We start from the raw sequence: 25,054 nt of genomic DNA, 5'->3' as shown, positions 1-25,054 counted from the left end.
ATTAACTCCGTTCCCTCTCTCCACGGATGTAGCCTGACCTTGTGAGTGTTTCCAGTATTTTTCTTTGTATGCAGAAATGCAACTTCAGTTTCATAGACCCTTTGAGCGGGAGGAGACAGAAAGTTATTCACCTCACTGAATCTATGCTGGATCTTTTAGAAAGCAATCCAGTTAGTCTTTCCCCCACCACACTTTTCCCATATTCTAGCAAGTTTTACTAAAGAATCTGTACCCAGTACTCTATTGAAGATCATAGCCACTTGTTGAAATAGTTTGTTCCCCGTAGAAAGAGATGTATGGGTCAAACAGTGTTGCTGCTGGTAGAGCTGCGGCCTCACAGCACCAGAGACCCGGGTTCAATTCTGACCTGTCACAACAAACTGACCTGCTGAAGAAGGGTCTCGACACGAAACATCACCGATTCCTTCTCTCCAGTGATGCTGCCTGACCCGCTGAGTTACTCAAGCGTTTTGTGTCTATCTTTGGTTTAAACCAGCATCTGCAGTTCCTTCCTACACAACAAACTGACCCCCCTTGCGAGCAACATTTTTTTAAAAAATATTTTATTTTATTAGAAGTAAGTACAATCATATGGCACCAAAGTGCCTAATATATATTTTCATAATACATTTTATGTACAGCTTCTTATTTTTTTTCTTATAATAAAGAAAGATGAGAATAAGAAAAATAAATTAGATAGTAAAGGATAGAAAGGCGTGAGATATATAGTGTGTGAAGAAAAAGAAAAAAGACGAATGAGTGAAGAAAGTTGAGGAAAAGAAAATAGTAAATAGAGAATAAGACATAAAATTTTTTTTTTGATTCGAGCAACATTTGATTGAAGCAAATGGGGGGGATGGAGGGAGGTGGGGGAGAGAAAGCTTTTGCATAGAAACATAGAAAACATAGAAAATAGGAGCAGGAGTAGGCCATTCGGCCTTTCGAGCCTGCACCGCCATTCAATATGATCATGGCTGATCATCCAACTCAGTATCCTGTACCTGCCTTCTCTCCATACCCCCGATCCCTTTTGCCACAAGGGGCACATCTAACTCCCTCTTAAATATAGCCAATGAACTGGCCTCAACTACCTTCTGTGGCAGAGAGTTCCAGACACTCACCACTCTCTGCGTGAAAAATGTTTTTCTCATCTCGGTCCTAAAGGATTTCCCCTTTATCCTTAAAAGAGAGCATCTCTCCACAACAAAGTGATCAGCATAATCTCAAAGCTGATACATTTTATTTTATCTGGATCCTGGAATGATTTGAGAAGGGGAAAAAGATGTTACATCAGTGAAGGTTTTTGTCAGTTTCTGGTAGATGGATGAAAATGGTCTTCCATGCTTACCTTTGTTTGATTTATTTCTACCTACACATGACCTTTCCATCAGTGTGTTTTATTCTTTGTGCTGTGTTGGATGACAGTTACACTGTGGCTGGAGCGTGTTACTTTCCCAGTGTTAATCTTATTTGTTCAACTCCACTCACTGGTGCTAAAGATGGACATGCCACGTTTTTGCATAACACCAGAGAACCCAGGTTCAATCCTGGCCTCAAGTGCCGTCTGGGTGGAGTTTGCACGTTCTCCTTGTGACCGCGTGGATTTCCTTCGGGTGCCCCTCTATCCTCCCTCACCCCGAAGACGTGCGGGTTTGTAGGTTAGATTAGTTTAGAGCTATGGTGCGGAAACTGGCCCTTCGGCCCACCGAGTCCATGCCGACCAGCGATCCCTGCACACTGGTCCCTATCCGACACACACTAGGGACAATTTACACATACATCAAGTCAATTAACCTACAAACCTGTACGTCTTTGGAGTGTGGGAGGAAACCGATGATCTCGGAAAAAACCCACATGGTCACGGGGAGAATGTATAATCTCTGTACAGACAGCACACGCGGTTGGGATTGAACCTGGGTCTCCGTCGCTGCAAGTGCTGTAAGGCAGCAACTCTACCGCTGCGCCACTATGCCGTCCTCTAATTGTCCAGACTGGGAGTAGATGAGAAAGTAGGATAACATAGAACTAGTGTGTAGAAATGAAATGCAGACACTGTTTTGTACCGAAGATAGACATAAAGTGTTGGAGTAGCTCAGCGGGTCAGACAGCAGCTCTGGAGAAAAAGGATGGAGGAAAAGAACAATTTGAATGGGTGATCATGGGCTTTGTGGGCTGATGGGCCTGTTTCCATGCTGTAGCACTCAACCAAACCAAACTAAAGTACCGTGTACAATGGTAGATTGACGAACAAAATTCTTCAAAGTGAAAGCTATAATGTTGCAGAGAATATGTGTTCATGGATGTTGCAGCACTCTTGGCTCAAACTGGGTGGCAAATACAAGAAGTAAACACTAAAGCTGGGTTACGCATCAACGAGACAGCTCGAAACAGCAGCAGTTTGGAGCAGATGCTCCCAGATGTTAACATCCAGTTCAGCACAATGACTCTTGGCCACGGGTACCTCCTCACGTGTTACACACACATATACACACGCACATACACACACGCGCACACGCACAGACGCACACGCACACACAGACGCGCACACACACACACACACACACATCGCCACACACACACACACACACAGCTGCACACGCACGCGCACACACACACACACCGCCACACACACACACACCGCCACACACACACACACCGCCACACACACACACACCTACACACACACACACACACACACACACACACACACACACACACCGCCACACACACACCGTCACAAACACACACACACACAGACCGTCACACACGCACGCACACGCACATACACACACGCACACACACACGCGCACACGCACGCACACACACACACACACAGACGCACACACACACACACATACACACACACACACACGGACACGCACACACACACCGCCACGCACACACACACCGCCACACACACACACACACCCACACACACACACACACACCTACACACACACACACCCACACACACACACACGCTCACACACACACACACATGCACACCGCCCCACACATGCACACACACACATGCACACTGCCCCACACACACACACACCCACACACACACACACGCTCACACACACACACATGCACACCGCCCCACACATGCACACACACACATGCACACTGCCCCACACACGCACACACACACACACACGCACGCACACCGCCACACACACACATACACCACACACTCACTCACACCCCACACACACACACACCCCACACCCACACACACCCCACACACACACACACGCTCACACACACACACATGCACACCGCCCCACACATGCACACACACACATGCACACTGCCCCACACACGCACACACACGCACACACACGCACGCACACCGCCACACACACACACACACACACACACACACACACACACACACACACACACACACACACACACACACACACACACACACACACATTTTGGGGCAGTCCAGAACTAGGGGTCACAGTTTAAGGATAAGAGGGAAATCTTTTAGGACCGAGATGAGAAAATCATTTTTTACACAGAGAGTGGTGAATCTGTGGAATTCTCTGCCACAGAAGGTAGTTGAGGCCAGTTCATTGGCTATATTTAAGAGGGAGTTAGATGTGGCCCTTGTGGCTAAAGGGATCAGGGGGTATGGAGAGAAGGCAGGTACGGGATACTGAGTTGAATGATCAGCCATGATCATCTTGAATGGCGGTGCAGGCTCGAAGGGCCGAATGGCCTACTCCTGCACCTATTTTCTATGTTTCTATACGTGACAATAAATTAAACTAAACTAAGCTAAACTGTCTGCAGCTTTACAAACTTCTTCTATCTCCTCTCTAGTTGTGAAGACCTGAGGCGTTAACCTCTTCCCTCTTCCCGTCCACACGGCCTAAACCCTGCCGAGGTTTTTCCCTTTTTGTTTCAGGTGATTGAGAAGGCCGTGTGTAATGCAGTTATATATTATCACACCTCCCGCCGGCACTCGGTCCCGCGCTGCAGCAATAAAGGCCAGAACGAGTGGCAGTGAGAAATGATTGGTGCGCAGGATAAAGGAAAGGGAGCGTCAGGAGAGCAAATATCTTTGCAACATCTGACGACGAGCTCGTTAGGTAGCGGAGTGAACGAGATATTTTTGGGAGCGAGGGGGTTGGCAGGCAGCCAGCCCGTGTGTGAAGCAGCAGTGGGCCAGCTTACTGTGCTTGTCCCCTGGGGAGGACAGCAGAATGCAGGCAGGTTTAGTTTTCATGTGTAGGAAGGAACTGATTGTGGATGATCAGCCATGGTCACATTTGAATGGCAGTGCTGGCTCGAAGAGCCGAATGGCCTACTATTGTCTATGTCTATATACCTATGAGCTGCAAATGCTGGTTTAAATCAAAGATAGACACAAAATGCTGGAGTAACTCAGCGGGACAGGCAACCCATTCCTTCGCTCCAGAGATGCTGCCCGTCCCGCTGAGTTACTCCAGCATTTTGTGTCAACCTTTAGTTTAGTTTTAGTGTAGATTAGAGATACTGCACGGAAACAGGCCCTGCGGCCTACCCAGTCCGCGCCGACCAGCAAACCCTGCACACTGGCACCATCCTACACACGCTAAGGATACTTTAAATTTTTACCGAAGCCAATTAGCCTACGAACCTGGAGTGTGGGAGGAAGCTGGAGCAGCCGGAGGAAACCCACGCAGGTCACGGAAAGAACGTACAAACTCCGTACAGACAGCATCCACAGTCAGGATCGAACCCGGGTCTCTGGCGCTGTAAGGCAGCAACTCTACCGCTGCGCCACCGTGCCGATCCATCGGGGTGGGCCTTGACCGCTGCTGTGGGTTGTCCCGTTTTGGGTCGAGTCCCTTCCTTCAGACGTTCCAACCCAAAACATCAGCCATCCTTTTTCTCCAGAGATGCTGCCTGACCGGCTCGGGAACTGACAGAGAGAGAGAGAGAGAGAGGGGGAGAGGTGTTTTGTTTAAAGGCCTCACTAAATGAGAGTCTCCACTGCACACGGTGCAATATTAAACACCAACACACACTGCCATTAATCAACCTTGAGAGTCCAGGTGAAGCATAATAATTCATCAGCTGCCTCTGCAGGACCACCTGCCTTGATCAGAGCCCAACTCTTCCCCCAAACTCTTGGCTTTGGGTTGGTACAAAATCAATTTCTTGATTCTTGGTTCAAAGGCAGGGTGGCACGGTGGCGCAGCGGTAGAGTTGCTGCCTTGCAGCGCTTGCAATGTATATGTCACAGTTTGCACTGCAGCAAACAGCCTGGTTGCTGCTTCTCCCTCTACTTGATGACCCCAAGCAGCTCCTGTCGGCTGGAGTTGGAGTGGCTTCATTGTGGTGGCCCAGTCCAAGTGTAGATGCAGACTGGGGTGGCTGGATGTTGGTGTGATGGGTGGGAAACTGTGATGGGAGATGTCATTGTGACCTCAAGTGGGGCCATCAGTGTCCTAAACCTGCGTACACTCTCCGGACTTGGTAAAGAGGTGCAATAATCTGCTGGCAGTCGGAGCTCTCCACTGACCTGCAGAGTCAGAGCGTGGACCATTTGGTGTCTGGTCTCTGCTGCCTTCACTCTTCAGAGTCTGTTCTGTGCTGGACTGATCTATGTTTGTTTCCCCGTACTTTTCAATCTCAAGTGAACGGACTGAGGGCCGTGCAAATGTACATTGTGTGAACTAAACTCTGCTGCGGCTCATTGAAGTCATTCTGACCTTTTGGTCTATGTCAGAACCTTTTCCAAAAATATCACAAATATATTCCGTTTAATGTAAGTAATGCAGAGAAGCGTGTCCTGCAAGTGGACACAGCAATGGTTATTGCAACGTAGCATTGTAATGAAGGAAGAGGGTTTAATATGAAGCTTTCCTCTAAATGATGAAAGTGGAAGGGGCAGGGGACGAATTTAAAAGCAAAATACTCAAGCTGCCGGAAATCTAAAATAAAGGGCAGTAGGGTGGTGCAGCTGGTAGAGCTGCTGTCTCTTAGGCGCTGTCTGTGTGGAGTTTGCACGTTCTCCCTTCGACCCGGATTTTCTCCATTTTCCTCCCTCATTCCAAAGACACGCATGTTTGTAGGTAAATTGGCTTGGTCAAATAGTTATTTGTTCCTTGTGTGTGTAGGATGCTGCTAGTGTGCGGGGATCGCTGGTGGGACGAAAGGCCTGTTTCCGCACTGTATCTCTAAACTAAATTACCAAGAAAGTGCAGGTTTGTAGGTTGATTGGTCTCTGTGAAATGGCCCTCATGTGTGAAAGTGGGATAACACAGAACTAGTGCGATCTCTGGTCGGCGTGAACTCAGAGCGCCAAAGGGCATGTTTCTTTCAATCAATCAAATCACAAAGTGCTGGCAATGCTCAGTTGAGCAGCGGGCATCAGTGAAGAGCGAAACAGAGTTGACATTCCAGATGAATGACCTCACTTGAGGTGTGAGCCAAGGACATTTACTGACGAAAGAGATGTGGCTGTGAAAATGATATTCATTTTGTTTCAAAATGAAGGGGTAGTGTGTTGGAGGGAATTTGTATTCATTTATCAGGATCTGGGCATTGGTGGCAAGGGCAGCATTTATTGCCCATCCCTAACTGCCCTTGAGGAGGTGGTGGTGAGCTGCCTCATTGTATCACTACAGTCTTTTAAATGAAAGTAAAGGTGATCCCCATAATACAGCTGTTTGCGTTGAGGATGTTCACCCTTACACAATACAGGCGCATTGGTAGAGTTGCTGCCCTACTGTGCCTGATGCCCGGGTTCAATCCTAACTACGGCTGCTGTCTGTACGGAGTTTTACGTTCACCCTGTGGCCAATGGGTTTTCTCTGGGCACTCCAGTTTCCCACTCCAAAGACATGCAGGTAGGTTGACAGGTTTAACAGGTTAAAAAATTACAGGTTAATTGGCTCCGGTAAAATTGTCCCTAGTCTGTGCAATAGAACTAGTGTATGGATGATCATTGGTTGATGTGTGCGCAGTGGGCTGAAGAGCCTGTTTCCATGCTGTTTGTCAAAACTACACTAAACTAATTCACAAACCACAACACCAAGATTTGAGGATGTAAATAAAATACACTCACACACACGTACGTGAAAAGAGTGAACACAGTGAACACAAAATGTATTTATGTTTCAACTTGCGATTCATTGTAGTCCCAATGGTTCCCCTTTATTCTTAGCAGCCCATACTTTATTCCCTCACCCATACTGAGTCCCTCTTTGTTCTCGGCAACGTGGCCCGTCCACCTCAGCCTGACCACCGTGACTCCTACCTGGCTCCCCGCTGCCTTCCCTGTCGGCAGAAGCAGTGCTGTTTCATTATGCCACTGAACTATTTTCATAATTCGAAAGGATCAAAATGATATTCAACTTTTTAAACTACTGTTTTACTGTAAATTTGTGACATTTGATTGCAGTTAGAAGACTAAATCTTTGGTAAACTAGTCGTTGTATGCTTGAATTACATTTTGTTCTCTAGTGGATCCCTGTGTTGGTGCCTTAAGCCATGAGCACCACCCACGTTCAGCACCGAGGGCAGCAACTGAGGCCACGGTTCCAGCTTGTTCAATGCTCACAATTGGTTGGTGATAAGGCCCAATTCTTACAGAGGCACACACCCAATATTAGACAAACCACATAGAGACAAAAAAATACTGCAGTAACTCAGGGGGACAGGCAGCATCTGTGGAGAAAAGGAATGGTTAACGTTTTGGGTCGGACCCTTTCTTATAGAAACTTACAAAATTCTTAAGGGTACACAAAAATGCTGGAGAAACTCAGCGGGTGCAGCAGCATCTATGGAGCGAAGGAAATAAGCAACGTTTCGGCCCGAAACGTTGCTTATTTCCTTCGCTCCATAGATGCTGCTGCACTCGCTGAATTTCTCCAGCATTTTTGTGTACCTTCGATTTTCCAGCATCTGCAGTTCCTTCTTGAACAAAATTCTTAAGGGGTTGGACAGGCTGGATGCAGGAAGATTATTCCCGATGTTGGGGAAGTCCAGAACAAGGGGTCACAGTTTAAGGATAAGGGGGAAGTCTTTTAGGACTGAGATGAGAAAATCATTTTTCACACAGAGAGTGGTGAATCTGTGGAATTCTCTTCCACGGAAGGTAGTTGAGGCCAGTTCATTGGCTATATTTAAGAGGGAGTTAGATGTGGCCCTTGTGGCTAAAGGGATCAGGGGGTATGGAGAGAAGGCAGGTACAGGATACTGAATTGGATGATCAGCCATGATCATATTGAATGGCGGTGCAGGCTCAAAGGGCCAAATGGCCTACTCCTGCACCTATTTTCCATGTTTCTATGTTTCTATGTGTCAGACTTTAGACAATCCACATGTTCAACACACATGCACACAAGTGTAAACACTTCCCATTAAAATATCCATCCTTCTTTCACTAGCTTCACTCTTTAATTTCAGAATTATTTATTTCATGTATGGCTGTTGGCACAAACTACACCAAATAACTCACATCCAGGTCAAAGACCGACTATGACTGGAAGCTCTGATGCTGATTTACATTTCTGTTCCTTTGTTTATTCAAGCGAATTGTTGACTGTTAAAAATTGAAACACACTGCAATCCAGGGGAAAGGATTTGGACAAAATTCTCCATTTGCTCTCTGAATATCAGTATTGTGCTGCTGCACATCGCAATTTATTCTTTTAATAATGTGTCAATAATTGTAGTATAATTGTACCCACTTTCATTATCAAATTAAGATGCACTCTGTGCAGAATAAAGCAGAAATCATTTACTGCTCTTCCAGTTAATAAAATAGTAATTAGCATTTTTTGATTAAATTTGCACTAATTTTTATCAATCAATTCCTGCTCTTAAACAATTAACTGTCATGAATATTTATTAACAGCTTGCATCATATATTGTAGAGATTATTCCGAGATAGAATGATCCCTCTTATTAAAACTATTCTTCGCTCTACTTGCCTCCATTAATGGTGTACTGTCGAGGTTTCAGAGTCATAAACTGTGGAGTGGATCGTATCATCATAGATGTCCCTCTGGTCTGCCATTTCAGCCCATTGAGTCGACCTCTCACAGAACATGCATGGTTCCCCAGTAATGTTCCTTCTAACCTAAACATCCCATAGTCTCATCAATTCCCCTGAGGTTTTACCACTCTCCAATGCACAAGGGGAAATTTACCGTGGCTAACTAACTTACTGAACTGCAAGTCTTTAGGATGTGGTCGGAAACCGGAGCACCTGGAGCAAACTCATACAGTCACAAGGAAAGCATGCAAACTGCACACACAGACAGCTCAGGGTTGTTGAAACTGTGAGGCAGCAACTTTACTAGCGATGCATTCACTATTGTACACTTATATGCATTATTATGGTATTGTTCTTTTTGCACAATCTTCTTTCTTTTAGAAATTTTACATGTAATTTATGCATAATTTTACTTCGGAGTCACGTGAGTGACTACGTGAAGAAGCCCGCTAGGACGCATGCGTGTCATTGCGCTACACGCATTGCGAAACGTCAGACGCGGTGGAAGGACGTTCCCCCGCGGCGGCAATTTAAAAAGCCGCTATTGTAGGTAAGGTTCTTACTCTGCGGTCTTTTTGCCCACTACAGAGAGAATGGAGAAAGGTAAAAAGACAACGAGGGCTGCGACGAAGCAGGTCAGGGAGGACCGCGAAGGAGCGGACAGCCAGCAAAAGCAGCCGTCGGCACTAAGATCACCCGTAGTGGGATCAGCTGTGCCCTGTGTAGCCGCCGCACCGGCCAAATCAACGCGGCCGAGCGGCAAGGCAAAACACAAAACAAACAGAGTCGTGGACTCGGAGGAGTCCGACTCTGATACACCACGGGAGGCCAGCGACCGAGAGCGCTGGACCCGCATGGAACGGTGTTTGGAGCATCTGCTCCAGCGTGACCGGCTCCGTGATTTGGAGTCAGGCCAATGTGGGCCCTATATCAAACCCACAGCAGCACCTTTTCAAGGGCTGCATGATGTCTCCACCTTATCAGAGGGGAGCACTTCAAGTCAGTTCTGGGCTGACTTGGAAGAGGGGTCCGCGGAAGAAACAAGTGTGCATGGGGTGCAGGACAAAGCAAAATTGCTGGATATGGTGGCAAACTTCATACAGCCAGAACAAACTGGGGCAAACCTGGAGCCAATGCTTGCTGCCAGCATTGACTATATGTCACTACACCAGCTACAAGAACAGGCTGTAGTGGATACCACAGGAAGACATATGGCACCAGGCAACTGCTTTACCCTAAACGTCCCAATTATTAACAGCTGCACCTGGAAACATATCGGACCAGGGATCAGAAACATGGACGTGAAAATACAAAAATTCCTAAAATTGCTGACTGCAGGAATAACGGCATTTGCCCGCACCGTGGACGACAGCGTTATGTCCCAAGATCAACAGGACGCGCTGGCATTGTTCTGCAATACGCAGCACGAATTAAACAGCATCAGAAAAGTGCCATACAGCCGACACTCAATCCTAAATTCGCGGGACTGTGTAAACCTGGAGCCACCAAACCATCCATTCTCCTGTTCGGAGGCAACTTGTCTAAGCAGGTAAAGGAGCTAGACGAAGAAGCAAAAACTTTAGGGTTAATAAAAGGAACAACCCACCCTGCAAAAACCCACCACAGCCTACGACTGCACCCTTACGCACCCACCAGCGGAACTGGTGAGAGCTCGAGGGCACGGCACTTTAAACATGAGTCTTTTTTAGGCCATGGCCCAGGCCGGCCTTCCTGGAAAATGCGGGGAACCCCAACAACACCAGCAACCAAACCCGAAAAAAACAAGCACCAGCACAGCAACGGAAGAACTTCAGGAAGAAGTAGTCCTGCCACTGGTAACAATGGAGGTAGGTGGGTCTGGTTCCCCAAATAATATGGGAAGCATGGAGGTTGGGGGAAGACTATACTGGTTCTTGAATGCATGGAGCATGCTAACAACCGATACTTACGTCTTAAGCAGTATCCAGGGATATACCATAGAGTTTATACACGAAAACAGCCCTCCAGTCCAACATAAACCAAACCGAAAGTTTGTGCTCTCTGATAGGGATAAAACAGAAGCACAAGCTGAACTGGAACGGCTTTACATAAAAGGTGTAATTGAACTAACGCGACACGAACCATTAGAATTCGTGTCCAATATATTTACCAAAACCAAAAAAGATGGTGGTTGTCGCATCATCATAGATCTGAGAAAATTGAATACATTTGTACAATATATTCACTTTAAAATGGAAACCATTGTTACTGCTAAACAACTAATTTGCAAAGGGTACTTCATGGCTAGCATCGATTTAAAAGATGCTTACTATTCAGTACCCATACGAAGTGACCACAGATGTAACTTAAAATTCAACTGGATCAGACAACCATGTCAATATAAAGCACTGCCAAATGGTCTAACATCAGCCCCCAGGCTGTTCACAAAAATCTTGAAACCAGCCCTAGCGTTTCTACGGAAACGCAAACACATGATTATGGCATATTTAGATGACATACTCATTGTGGGCATAACTTTGGAATTGGCCATACTAACGGAAACAGCCACAAAACAGTTGTTTGAACAACTGGGATTTATCATCCATCCAGTTAAATCTAAACTAACACCGTCAACTACTATGGACTACTTGGGATTTACCATTGATTCAGTTCACATGACAGTGACACTACCTAAGGTTGTTCCAACCCAATCATTGTCAGTAACCCTTCGATGGTACTACAAACTGATGCCAGTGCACTAGGGTGGGGAGCCACCAATACCATCACCAGTTGTGGAGGTAGATGGAAAGCGCAGGAGGCATCCTTCTTACTCACGCTAGGTATAAACTATTTGGGAATGTTGAGTGCATTTCATGGCCTTAGGTCATATTGTACTGGATCACGCCACCGGCATGTTAGATTACAAATAGACAATACCACTGTGGTAGCATACATCAACCACATGGGCGGCAACAAATCGATATCATGTGACAATCTCGCTAATTCAATTTGGCAATGGTGCATCCAGAGAAATATTTGGATATCAGCCACTTACCTACCAGGGAGACTAAATTTAGTGGCAGACACCAGGTCACGCAAATTTAATGAAAACACCGAATGGATGTTAAACAAAACGGTGTTTTCTGATATTACAGCAAAATATGGTACACCGGATATCGATCTTTTCGCATCCAGACTAAACAACCAGATATCTAACTATGTTTCATGGGAACCAGACCCTGGGGCAGCGGCCACAGATGCATTTCCGTTGCATTGGGGGGAAATGGTTTATTTACGCATTCCCTCCCTTCTGCCTCATCAGTCGGGTATTAAGGAAAATACAACAAGACTCTGCGTCTGGTATTTTGGTAGTACCTGATTGGCCTACTCAACCATGGTTCCCAGTGGTGCAAAACATGGTAATAGAACCATGTATTACAATCCCACACAGACCAGATCTACTACTACATCCCGTGACAGGGGATAGCCATCCAAGCCATAAAAGCTTGAACCTGTTAATTTGTAGAGTTTAAAGACACCGCTTCTACAACTGGGACTCACGGACCGAACAGGAAACATCATCTTGGTGGCCCAAAGAGAATCAACCAAGATATCTGGTCTACATCAGAAAGTGGGAAAAGTACTGCCATAAGAACAAAATCACCAACAGAAATATCAACATCCCATCTGTTCTGGAATATCTGGCAGGCCTCCACTATGATGAGGGGCTCAGCTACAATGCCATCAACAGCGCCAGAAGTGCCCTGTCGACATACCTATGGCAAGGGACAGAGCGTTACACGGTAGGGACTCACCCTCTGGTAACCAAGCTCATGAGGGGAATATTTAACACAAACCCCCCAAAAACCAGGTACTCCCATATATGGGATGTAAGCATTGTCCTGAAAGCACTCAGGAACTGGTCACCAGCATCTACCCTGTCCCTATACAGACTAACGTTAAAAACCGTCATGTTAATGGCACTGGTCACGGCACAGAGGGTTCAGTCACTGCACAAACTCAGACTGGACAACATGACCTCCTCACCTGACGATATTGCGTTCCATATTTACGAACTAGTAAAACAGAACAGACAGGGATCAGCAGACCTCAATATCCAATTTAGGTCATACCCCGCAGATGACCGCCTCTGTATAGTTAAACATCTATCACTATACATGGAGAAAACAAAAATCCTAAGGCAATGAGAAATGACTGCTGATCAGCCATAAGAAACCTCACAAAAAAGTGACGGTCCAGACGATCTCGAGATGGCTGAAACAGGTACTGACGCAGGCTGGGGTGGATACTAACGTGTTCAAATCTCATTCCACCAGGGCTGCAGCTACATCGGCAGCAGTACAACTGGATGTGCCCATGGACCAAGTCCTCGAAGCAGCAAGATGGTCAGGGGAAAGAACTTTCCAGTTATTTTATAATAAGCCAGTGAGGAAAACTGGTACATTTGCAGAAAAAAATTTAAATTCTGTAAATTAATTTAAAACCCCATAAATGGGGTTATAATTTGTGTTAATAAATTTTATGATTTCAATAACGAATCATGTGCAATTATGTTAACACTATTCCTCCCACAGTCAAGGCAGACGTGTGAATGGACTCGTTTCCACGGCATGAAATCACAGAGCTTTGAAATCTTCACGTAGTCACTCACGTGACTCCGAAGTAAAATTGTAAGATTAAACGAGAACTTACCAGTTTGAAGTTTGATCTGTATTTTATGAGGAGTTACGATGAGGGATTACGTGCCCTCCGCTCCCACCCTGATCATATACTTAACTGGTACCTCTTCTCTAATCTTACTATGTTTAGTCATTACAGTTATCTGTGAATTCACACCGCTGCTTTGAAAAGACACGCATGTGTCCTAGCGGGCTTCTTCACGTAATCCCTCATTGTAACTCTTCATAAAATACAGATCAAACTTCAAACTGGTAAGTTCTCGTTTAATCTTACTATTAGATTTGCATGTTTGTCTGAGTCTATGTGTATGTAATGCTGCCACAAGTAATATTTCTCATAGTACCTGTAGCTCACAGACCGCCTCTTTATGAACACAGACTGCAGGAGGCCATAGGAATTGACAAGTAATTGCTTCGATTGGCACTCGTGCAATGTTGAGGGACACAAAGTGTTGGAGTGTCTCTACAGGTCAGGCAGCATCTCAAGAGAACATGGATAGGTGATGTTTCGGGTTGAGACCCACCTCTGCTTCGCGCTGTGCATCCGACCATCACGAGGCAGAGCACTGTCTCCAGCACTGTATTTTTGTGTTATTAACCCACATCTTCAGTTCTCTGTTTCTACTACGTGCAATGATACTCTATTACTCGCTAATCCCTTGCTTGGTTATAGCGGAGAATCGGCAATAACAGACATTATTCCACCCTCCCCCTATGGTCGGTAATAACGAAGGTTTAGATTCAGATTCAGATTCAGATTCAGATTCAATTTAATTGTCATTGTCAGTGTACAGTACAGAGACAACGAAATGCATTTAGCATCTCCCTGGAAGAGCGACATAGCAAATGATTTAAATAAATAATAATAAGTGATAATAAGTGTCCGGGGGGTGGGGGGGTGATTGGCAGTCACCGAGGTACGTTGTTGAGTAGAGTGACAGCCGCCGGGAAGAAGCTGTTCCTGGACCTGCTGGTTCGGCAACGGAGAGACCTGTAGCGCCTCCCGGATGGTAGGAGGGTAAACAGTCCATGGTTGGGGTGAGAGCAGTCCTTGGCGATGCTGAGCGCCCTCCGCAGATAACGCTTGCTTTGGACAGACTCAATGGAGGGGAGCGAGGAACCGGTGATGCGTTGGGCAATTTTCACCACCCTCTGCAATGCCTTCCGGTCGGAGACAGAGCAGTTGCCATACCATACTGTGATGCAGTTGGTAAGGATGCTCTCGATGGTGCAGCGGTAGAAGTTCACCAGGATCTGAGGAGACAGATGGACCTTCTTCAGTCTCCTCAGGAAGAAGAGACGCTTATTGTACTGTGGACGCGAGTGATCTCATGATAAAATAAGTACAGAATTTTAACCTGGTGTTATGGAGGAGTCTGTTATTTCCTTTGTCTATTAAACCCAAAACAGCTCATAGTGACATTTCAAGGAGGAGTGAGAGGAACCTGGAGAGAAGCCACTCCTCTGATAGTCAAGAACCACTCAGGTGACTGAGATTAGTAAATAGGCAGTTGCTGCCTGAGAGATTTATTTACAGAGTCCTCTCACCTGGGATACCTTTCTCCATGATTGTTATTCTATTTCTGATATTTGTAGGTTTGCCAATATATTATTTACTCCAATTCCCTTTTGCTATTTAGTTGCGTCTGGTAAACGCCAGTTCGGGTTACAGATCTTTCTATTACAATTCAATCTGCATGGAGTACTTAGTCATAGTCACACAGCATGGAAACAGACCCTTTGGCCCAACTTGCCCATGCCGAGTAAGATGCCCCATCTGCGTTACTCCCACCTGTCCATGTTTGGCCCATATCGCTCTAAATCTTTCCTATCCTTATACCTGTCCAAATGTCCTTAGTACTTGCCTCAACTATCTCCTCTGGTAGTTTGCTTCATATTCCGACTGCCTAAAAGGTGTCTGTGGTAGAGTTAGAGTGTCCTCCGGATGCTCCAGTTTCCTCCCGCAGCCCAATGATGGGGGGGTTGTTAAGTTACTTGGTCACAATAAATTGTTCCTCCTCTCTAGATAAGTGGTAGTATTTTTAGGTTTCTATAAATTTGCAATTGTTTTCCAGCGCCATTCTAATGTTTACTAACTTAACGTCTTCCTTACAATGCTAACTAACTTTTCCTCATGGACACCAGCCCCCGCCCCAAATGCAGTGCAGTTCCTCGTTCTCTCAATGCTGGTGCCTGTGTACCATTAAACTGGCATCTCCTTGTATGAAAAACCGCTCTTGCTGAGGAAAATATCATCGTCTACTTGGCCCCATACCAGCAAGGCAGAGGCTTGGGTGATAATTCCGTGATTATCACGTGAGTTTGCTATATATAGCGCGGGATCGAGTAGTCAGTCTTGAGTAAAGGTAAAATGACTGTTCAATCCTTCGCTGTACATAGCAAACTCACAAGTGATAATCACATGCAAAGATAGGAAGTAGTGTAAAGGGCCTGTCCCACGAGCATGCGACCTGCATGCGGCAAGCGCGACCAAACCAGAAGCGGGGGCCGCGCGGAGGTGGAGTGATCCCCGTACAGGGCCGGTCCCACCAGCATGCGCCTGCATGCGGCGAGCGCGACCAAACCGGAAGCGGGTGCCGCGCTGAGGTCAAGTGAGTGACGTGAAGTTCGAACGAAGTCCGCGGGAAGTTGTGCGTGACGTACGGCGCAAGATGCTGCGTACGGCGTCAAGGCACTGCGCACGCCCGTCGAGGCGGTGCGTACGGCGTCGAGGCGGTGCGTACGGCGTCGAGGCGGTGCGTACGGCGTCGAGGCGGTGTGTATGGCATCGAGGTGGCTGCGGGCTGGCAGGCAGGCCGTTGCCGTGCGGAATTTTTGAACATGGTCAGAAATTCGGAGCCCCGCGTGATGTCGGGACCAGCTCCTCACAACTCCATATAATGATAATAATAATAAATTTTATTTGGGGGCGCCTTTCTAAAATCTCAAGGACACCTTACAGAGATTAACAAGAATAATAAAACATATAATCGGAATAAAATAAATAATAAAGACATCACCAAAACACAAATTAAAAACAGAATTCAGTCCAAAGACAAAAAATCAAAAACACAGTGTGAAGAGAGAGCAGCGGCAGCTAAAGCGCGCCAGCGTCCACTCTCCCTGCCGACAGCCATCTTGGACACAGACTAACATGTTTACTTACACACAAAAAAAATCAACCCCCCACAATGGTTACCACTGTGGGGGAAGGCACAATGTCCAGTCCCCATCCCCAGTTCTCCCAAAGTCAGGCCTATTGAGGCCACCGCTATTGCCTCTATGGAGGCCCGATGTTCCTGGCCGTTCTCACCGGGTGGTGTTTCCCCGGCGTCGGGAGAGTCCTCTCAGCGGCTGGGCCACCTGGAACGGCCGCTTCCTGAATGGGGACCGCGGCTTCCGAAGCCGACAAGGCCGCGCCGGTCCGGAGCTCCCAGGCTCCCGATGTTAAAGTCGGCGCCGCCCGCTCCGCTCCGCAGACCCACAGTCCGGAGGTATTGAATTCGGCGGTCACAGCTCACCGGAGCTCCAGCGCGTCGATCCAGCACGGCAACCCAGGCAAGGCATCGCCTGCTCCGCTCCGCGATAGCGCCCCAGCGCTGTGCCGCCACCGAAGCCGAGGTGCTGGGTGGCCCCCGCCAGGAAACGGCGCTCCACGCCCGCTGGTAGGCCACGAGGACGGGTCGACGGGGCAGCCCGGAGAAAAAGCTGCCTCACCGACCAGGTAGGGACCTAGAAGTATAATTACCTCCTTCTCCCCACATTAAAAAATCCATTCTCTAACAGACAAAGGACAGGACTTACTAAAACTCCAAAAAAAAGTGAGTTAAACGGATGGCTGCTGGTTAGCAGCCGTTCCCCAAGATGGCTCCTCCCACACTATGGCTCCGGCGATCGAAGTGGGACCGGCCCCCCGAGGCCGTACGGCTCAAACGACCATGCTAGGTCGCGCTTGCCGCATGGAGTCGCATGCTCGTGGGACAGGCCCTTAATGCATGCATAGGAAGCACAGAAGAGCTCATAAACACTGGAAACGTAATGAGTGTATATTCCACATGGTTTCTATAAGCATATGTTGTGCTTAACCAACCCGAACCTGATGGAGGTAACATTCAGCTCGGAAAGATTACATATACTTGGACATAGAAAAGCCCATGTCATCGGCTCATACTGTAGCATGTGGAGTGAGGGAGATTGCTGCCTGACATTAACTCGAGTTTTAGACAGCAGAGTATAGGGAGAAAGAATCGTTATTCCGATTGGGGAAATAAATGGAGGCTAGATGGGAACAAAGGTGTTCCTTCTCAGTCAGCACTGGGATCATCGTACATGCTTTACTTTGATGATTTGGGCAAGAAACGCACAAGGAAAGTCGGTATAGGCTACAAAACCAAGGCAGCTTGGCTGGTGGTGAGGAAGTGTGTAACATAACACAAGACAATGGTGGGAAACCTGCAGACTGAACAATGATGATTTCTTAGGGAAAAAAATTGTTAAGAAAAATGACCCAGTGTTAGACAGGTAGGAAACAGGATGGGATAAAGGAACATAAAGATCCAGCGGAGCAGATAAATAAATCATTAAAGGCAGGTTTAAGGCAGTCTGAAGAAGGGTTTCGGCCCGAAACGTCGCCTATTTCCTTCGCTCCATAGATGCTGCTGCACCCGCTGAGTTTCCCCAGCAATTTTGTGTACCTTCGATATTCCAGCATCTGCAGTTCCCTTTTGAACACATTAAAGGCAGCATAGCAGGTCAGATGCTAACAAAACATAATGAACTATCTTTCAGGTTATAAAAGCCTGAAGGAATGAAGTCATGTTAAACCTGAATAAACCGTTGGATTACTGTGCAGTCGAGAAGAGGAAGGGGCATGGCAGTGCTCGAAGAGGTGTCCCCAGAGATGGTTACAGAACCATTGCAGCTCTCAGAAAGATTAAATGGGTTGTAGCTATTACCTGCAGTGAATAGGAAATGCAGAGAAAATGTTTCCATGTTTTGGGGATTCACGCATGAAGTGTAGATGTATTCAATGGACTCCATGTACACTTCATGCTGCCTTGGCAAGGCCACCAGCATTATCAAGGACCTGTCTCATCCGGATCATTCCCTCCTACATCAGGCAAGAGGTACAGATATTTGAAAACACACACCTCCATATTCAGGGACAGTTTCTTCCCAGCTGTTATCAGGCAACTGAACCTTCCTCTCATTAGCTGGAGTACAGTCCCGACTTTCCCTCTACCTCATTGGAGACCTCTAAACTATCTTTAATCAGACTTTATCTTGCACTAAATGGTGTATACTTTATCATCAATCTGTACACGGTGGACGGTTTGATTGTATTCATGTATAATCTTTTTGACTGGATAGCATGCAACAAAAACTTGCCACTGTACCTTGGTACACATGACAATAATGATAAACTAAGCTCAGTGTGGATGATCGAGTCACCGTGCCACAGTGCCAGAGATCCCGTCCTGAGGTCATACCTGTGCGGTATTTGCACGTTCTCCCTGCTTCCTCCGGGTACTCCAGTTTCCTCCCACATCCCAAAGATAGGCGATTTGGTGGGTTAATTGGCCACTGCAAAGTGTCCCTGGTGGACTCGGGGAAGTTGGTGGAATTTAGAGGGGTTAGAATAAGCACATGATTCGTGCGATGGTACGGTCGATGGTTGGCATTAACCCAGTGGGCCAAAGGGCCTGGTACTGTGATGTGTATCAAAATAATGGCCACTAACAAGTGTCTTTGCTCAGAGAGTAATTAAAAAGTGGAATCTTAAGGGCCTGTCCCACTTGGCCGTCATTTACGCGTCATATGTAAAATAGGTCGACGCATCGTTACGCGTGACGTCACGCGCAAATCACGCGACATCATGCCGTCTGGTGTGTGTGACTTCATTAGAATACCCTGCGGCACGCGGCGACACATGGTTACGCACGGTGACATAACCACTCGTCGCCACACGATACACGTGAGACGTCGGGACACAGCGTGCGACACCAATGCGTCAGCGTGCATACCCAATGCATCAGCGTGCGTACGCAATATGTCACGCTGCTGGTACAGTACGAAATCCTGGAGCAGCACGCGATATCGCGCGCAACTCCACACTCCTCCACGCCTCTCCATGCGCCCGTCCCGCGCTACCCGTGGGTCACAACTTGTCGATCTATTTTACATATGACGCGTAAATGAGGCGCAAATCACAGCCAAGTGGGACAGGTCCTTTACCCCAGACAGTGGTTGAAACAAATAACGTAGATAAAGGCAATAGGGGACTCAACATGAGCAGGAGGGAAAGAGAAGAAGTCGGCATTACATGCTCTGAAGCTGAGATCTTCTTCTTATCGAGCCCACACACAAGATTAGCTTGAGCTAAGGACACTTCTCAGCATCTACATACAACGGTGTCTGTCTTGTCGCCTCTTGTGCTTCTTGTGCGTGATGGTGGAAAGATTGGTGGGAACAGAGCTGTGACGTGAACGCTCTTTCCTTGACCCCAGAAGCTGAGATGAGATATATGGACCAGCAGGTCTATGAGAACTACCACCAACATTTCAAAAATGGGCGGGATTGACTAAAACTGTTCTGCATGTTGCATTTATTTCGATACAAAATTCGATGTCAAACACACTGGGCTTCCAGGAAGTAATTTAGAGTCATAGTCAAAATCCTTTCGGCCCAATTTGTCAACACCAAACAACATGCCCTGTCTACACTAGTCCCATCTGCCTACATTTGGCCTATATCCCTCTAAACCTGTCCTACCCATGCATCTGTCCAAATATTTATTAAACCTAGTGATAGTACCTGCATTAACCACCTCCTCCGGCAGATTGTTCCATACACCCACCACCCTTGTGTAAAAATGTTGGTCAACACACTGTTGAGGAACAATAGACAGATGCCTCCCACTGTCTCTCCTGTCTGCCTCCAAACCTTTGCTTTTAATTCCCCCACCAGAGAAAATAGGTTTGCTCTAACCTATTGAAGTCGTTTAGATCTTTTAAATAATCCCAATCCGACCACTCATAAGCATGAAGTAGGTAGACATGCATTTATATATGTCAACCGTCATGGGTTTGTGAGAATGTGTATTGCTTATGAAAAAGTAACTGGCTGAGCATTGAGTGAAGCAGCCCTGTCAGCATTTTAATTGCCTTGCCGTCCCTTTCATTAAAATTGATGCATTTTGATCTCTTTACAGAAATTGAACAATTCCAGGAAAGCGACACAAAAAAGGACGAGGAGAAGCAGTACCTTGATATTATCAGCAACAAAAACATTAAACTTGCTGAACGAGTGCTGATCCCAGTGAAACAGTATCCTAAGGTATGAACAGCACCATCAGTCACTCACTTTGCACGGTAGCTACTCAACCAACAATGGCTGCATAATGTGTTTTATTTTCTATTTGCTGTAAATTACGAGGGATTTATGGCACTGGAGCTTCCTGCCCATTGTGGGCCAGCACCTCAATGGGAGATGGAGCTCATGATCCATGCAAGCCTCCCTTGGCAATGCCTCATCAAACACCAATGCCACAACTCCCTGTTCCTCACTGCCACCTCCAGTGGCTGCAGCAAAGGCAAGGGTGCCTGTAATCTAGTTTGGTTTAGTTTAGAGATACAGCACGGAAATAGGCCCTTCGGCCCACCGAGTCCGCACCAACCAGCGACCCCCGCACGTTAACACTATCCTACACACACCAGGGACAATTTACAGTTCATACCGAGTCAATTAACCTACAATCTGTACGTCTTTGGACACATAGAAACATAGAAAATAGGTGCAGGAGTAGGCCATTCGGCCCTTCTAGCCTGCACCACCATTCAATATGATCATGGCTGATCATCCAACTCAGTATCCTGTACCTGCCTTCTCTCCATACCCCCTGATCCCTTTAGCCACAAGGGCCACATCTAACTCCCTCTTAAATATAGCCAATGAACTGGCCTCAACTACATTCTGTGGCAGAGAATTCCAGAGATTCACCACTCTCTGTGTGAAAAATGGTTTTCTCATCTCGGTCCTAAAAGATTTCCCCCTTATCCTTAAACTGTGACCCCTTGTTCTGGACTTCCCCAACATCGGAAACAACATTCTAGCCTGTCCTACCCCTTAAGAATTTTATGAGTGGAGTGTGGGAGGAAACCAAATGCAGTGTGGGAGGAAACCGAAGATCTCGGATAAAACCCACGCAGGTCACAGAGAGAATGTACAAACTCCATACAGACAGCAACCATAGTCAGGATCGAAACTATGTCACTGGAGGTGTAAGGCAGCAACTCTACCGCTGCACCACCCACCGTGCTGTGTGATGGAAACTGGATTGGCATTGGCGGGAGAAATGGGGAAGAATCAGACGAAAGAGAATGGGAGGAGGCCACAGTGTAGGAAATAGACTCTTCAGCCCAACTTGCCCAGGCCGACCAACATGCCCCATCTATACTAGTCCCACCTGCCTGCGTTTGGCCCATATGCCTCTAGACCTATCTTATTCATATACCTGTCTAAATGTTTCGTAAACATTGCGGTAGTACCTGCCTCAGCTACCACCTCCGGCAGCTCGTTCCAAACGGCCACTGCCCTTTATGCAAAGTTTAGTTTAGTTTAGTTTACACCCGTTACCCCTCAGGTTTCTATTAAATCTTTCCCCCCCTCACCTTAAACTTGTGTCCTCTGGTTCTCAAGTCGGGCAAATGACCCTGTGTGTCTACTTGATCTATTCCTCGCATAATATTGTACACCTCTAGAAGATCACCCTTGCGCTCCTAGGAATAAAGTCCCAGCCTGCTCAACCTCTCCCTATAGCTCAGGCCCTCGAGTCCAGGCAACATCCTCGTAAATCTTCTCTGCGCCCTTTCCAGCTTGACAAAGTCTTCCCAATAACATTGTGACCTAAACTGAACACATCTCCAAATGTGGCCTCAACAACACTCATTCACAAGGTTCATAAGATTCATTTATTGTCACATACACCAATTGGTGTAGTGAAATTCAAGTTGCCATTGTAGCATATTAATAAGAATACAACATAACATTATAATGAAATTTAACATAAAACATAAACACATCCCCCCACAATGGTTCCCACTGTGGGGGAAGGCACAAAGTCCAGTCCCCATCCCCTTGTCCACCCATAGTCGGGCCTATTGAGGCCTCCGCATTCACCGCTACGGGGCCCGATGTTTCAGGCCCTTCTTGCCGGGTGATGGTGCTCCGGCGTCGGATGAACCCTATCAGTGGCTTCGGAACGGCCACATCCTTACCGGAGTGTGACTCACAGCCTGTGTGTGATTCCTGTTAGCCACCTGATCACCTTTTCAGGACAGTTTACCAGAGCAGTGAGAGGACAACCTACTCACACCTATACTCAACCACCACCAATAACCCACTGGATGTCTCATCACAATTCCAAGCTGCAACTACTTGGATGTGAGAGTCAGCACCAATTCCTTCTGGATACAGACAGTGAATGTAATTACTGATTCATAAGAATGGCTCACTGACCTTTTTTTCCTGTGGGGACTAACCCAATACATTAAAACCCCAATCAACCCCTGTTGGAGGTATCCAGAGAACTGGCCTCCACCCTCTGAGGCAGAGAATTCCACAGACTCACAACTCTCTGTTTCCTCGTCTCCGTTCTAAATGGCTTACCCCTTATTCTTAAACTGTGGCCCCTGGTTCTGGACTCACCCAACATCGGGAACATGTTTCCTGCCTCTAGCGTGTCCAAACCCTTAATAATCTTATATGTTTCAATAAGATCTCCTCTCACCCTTCTAAACTCCAGAGTATACAAGCCCAGCCGCTCCATTCTCTCAGCATATGACAGTCCCGTCATCCCGGGAATTAATCTTGTAAACCTATGCTGCACTCCCTCAATAGCAAGAATACTCCAGGTGTGGTCTCCCTAGGGCCATGTACAACTGCAGAAGGACCTCTTTGCTCCTATACGCAACTCCTCTTGTTATAAAGGCCTACATGCCATTCGCTTTCTTCACTGCCTGCTGTACCTGCATGCTTACTTTCATTGACTGATGAACAAGGACCCCCAGATACCATTGTACTTCCCCTTTTCCCAACTTGGCACCATTTAGATAATAATCTGCCTTCCTGTTTTTGCTACCGAAGTGGATAACCTCACATTTATCCACATTAAACTGCATCTGCCCGCTCACCCAACCTGTCCAAGTCACCCTGCATTCTCATAGCATCGTTCCCACAGTTCACACTGCCACCCAGTTTTGTGTCATCTGCAAATTTGCTAATGTTACTTTGAAGGTGAGCATTTGTCGGCACTGGGCCTGTACTCGCTGGACTTTGGATGAATGAGGGGGGACCTCATTGAAACATACAGAATAGTGAAAGGCTTGGATAGACTGGATGTGGAGAGGGTGTTTCCACTAGTGGGAGAGTCTCGGACTAGAGGTCATAGCTTCAGAATGAGAAGACCTTCTTTTAGGAGGGAGTTGAGGATGAATTTCTGTAGTCAGTGTGTGGTGAATCAGTGGAATTCTTTGCTGGAAGGCTGTGGAGGCCAAGTCAGTGGATATTATTAAGGCAGAGATAGATAGATTTTACTTCGGAGTCACGTGAGTGATTCCGTGAAGAACCCGCTCAGCACACATGCGCGGCATTACGTCCAGCAGAGCAACAGCGGCACAGCGGGAGTCAGGCGCTCCCGCTATGGAGGTGAAAGAACGGACCGTCAGGTAAGCTGACGTCGGGTTTTTTCTTTCACAGGGAGCCTTCTGCTTTCAGGCAGAGAAGAAAGGCTCTAGAACTAACCTGTCCCCCGCTTGACTCCACGGAGGAGCGTTCCATCTGGGGGGGGGCAGCAACAGAACAGACCTGTCCCCCGCTCGACTCCACGGAGGAGCGTTCCATCTGGGGGGGGGTCAGCATCAAGGCGGTAGGATCACTTACCCGGTGCTCCGCTATCCCGACACCATGCCGAGCCCAGCCCGCTAGCGCCTGAGCAGCGGGCTGGAAGTACTGCCACGGAAGAGGCGTCCGGCCGGTAGCTCCGACTTATCGGACGGGACATCTTTCCACCCGCACGGGGGGAAAGACAGCCGCCTGAACAGACCTGCCCCCGCTCGACTCCACGGAGGAGCGTTCCATCTCGCGGGGGCAGCAACAAGGCGGTAGGACCACTTACCGGGCGGTCCGCTATACCCCAACACCGCGTCCGAGCCCAGCCCGCTAGCGCCTGAGCAGCGGGCTGGATGTAAAGCCGGCCGGTGGCTCCGACTTATCGGACGGGGACGTCTCTCCACCCAGGCGGGGGAGAGACAGCCGCCTGAGCCGCATGGAAGTTTACTATTTAGTACCATTCACAAGGAACATCGCAGATACC

At 47.3% G+C, this 25,054-nt stretch overlaps 1 protein-coding gene across 4 annotated transcripts in view; it reads left to right on the top strand.

The window, feature by feature from the left end:
- The window catches only part of khdrbs2 (KH RNA binding domain containing, signal transduction associated 2), a 329,378-nt gene that overhangs the window by 87,768 nt on the left and 216,556 nt on the right, over positions 1 to 25,054 (top strand). For all 4 annotated transcript variants that reach the window (XM_033021867.1, XM_033021866.1, XM_033021864.1 and 1 more), the window contains exon 2: positions 20,894 to 21,018. In XM_033021867.1, the coding sequence (XP_032877758.1) occupies positions 20,894 to 21,018 (125 nt within the window). The remainder of the gene's footprint in view (positions 1 to 20,893; positions 21,019 to 25,054) is intronic.

The sequence above is a fragment of the Amblyraja radiata genome, chromosome 5 (assembly GCF_010909765.2).
Source record: "Amblyraja radiata isolate CabotCenter1 chromosome 5, sAmbRad1.1.pri, whole genome shotgun sequence".
In the NCBI taxonomy this organism is placed as follows: domain Eukaryota; kingdom Metazoa; phylum Chordata; class Chondrichthyes; order Rajiformes; family Rajidae; genus Amblyraja; species Amblyraja radiata.
Note: the sequence above shows the minus strand (reverse complement) of the source record. Positions and strands in the feature narration are given on the sequence as shown.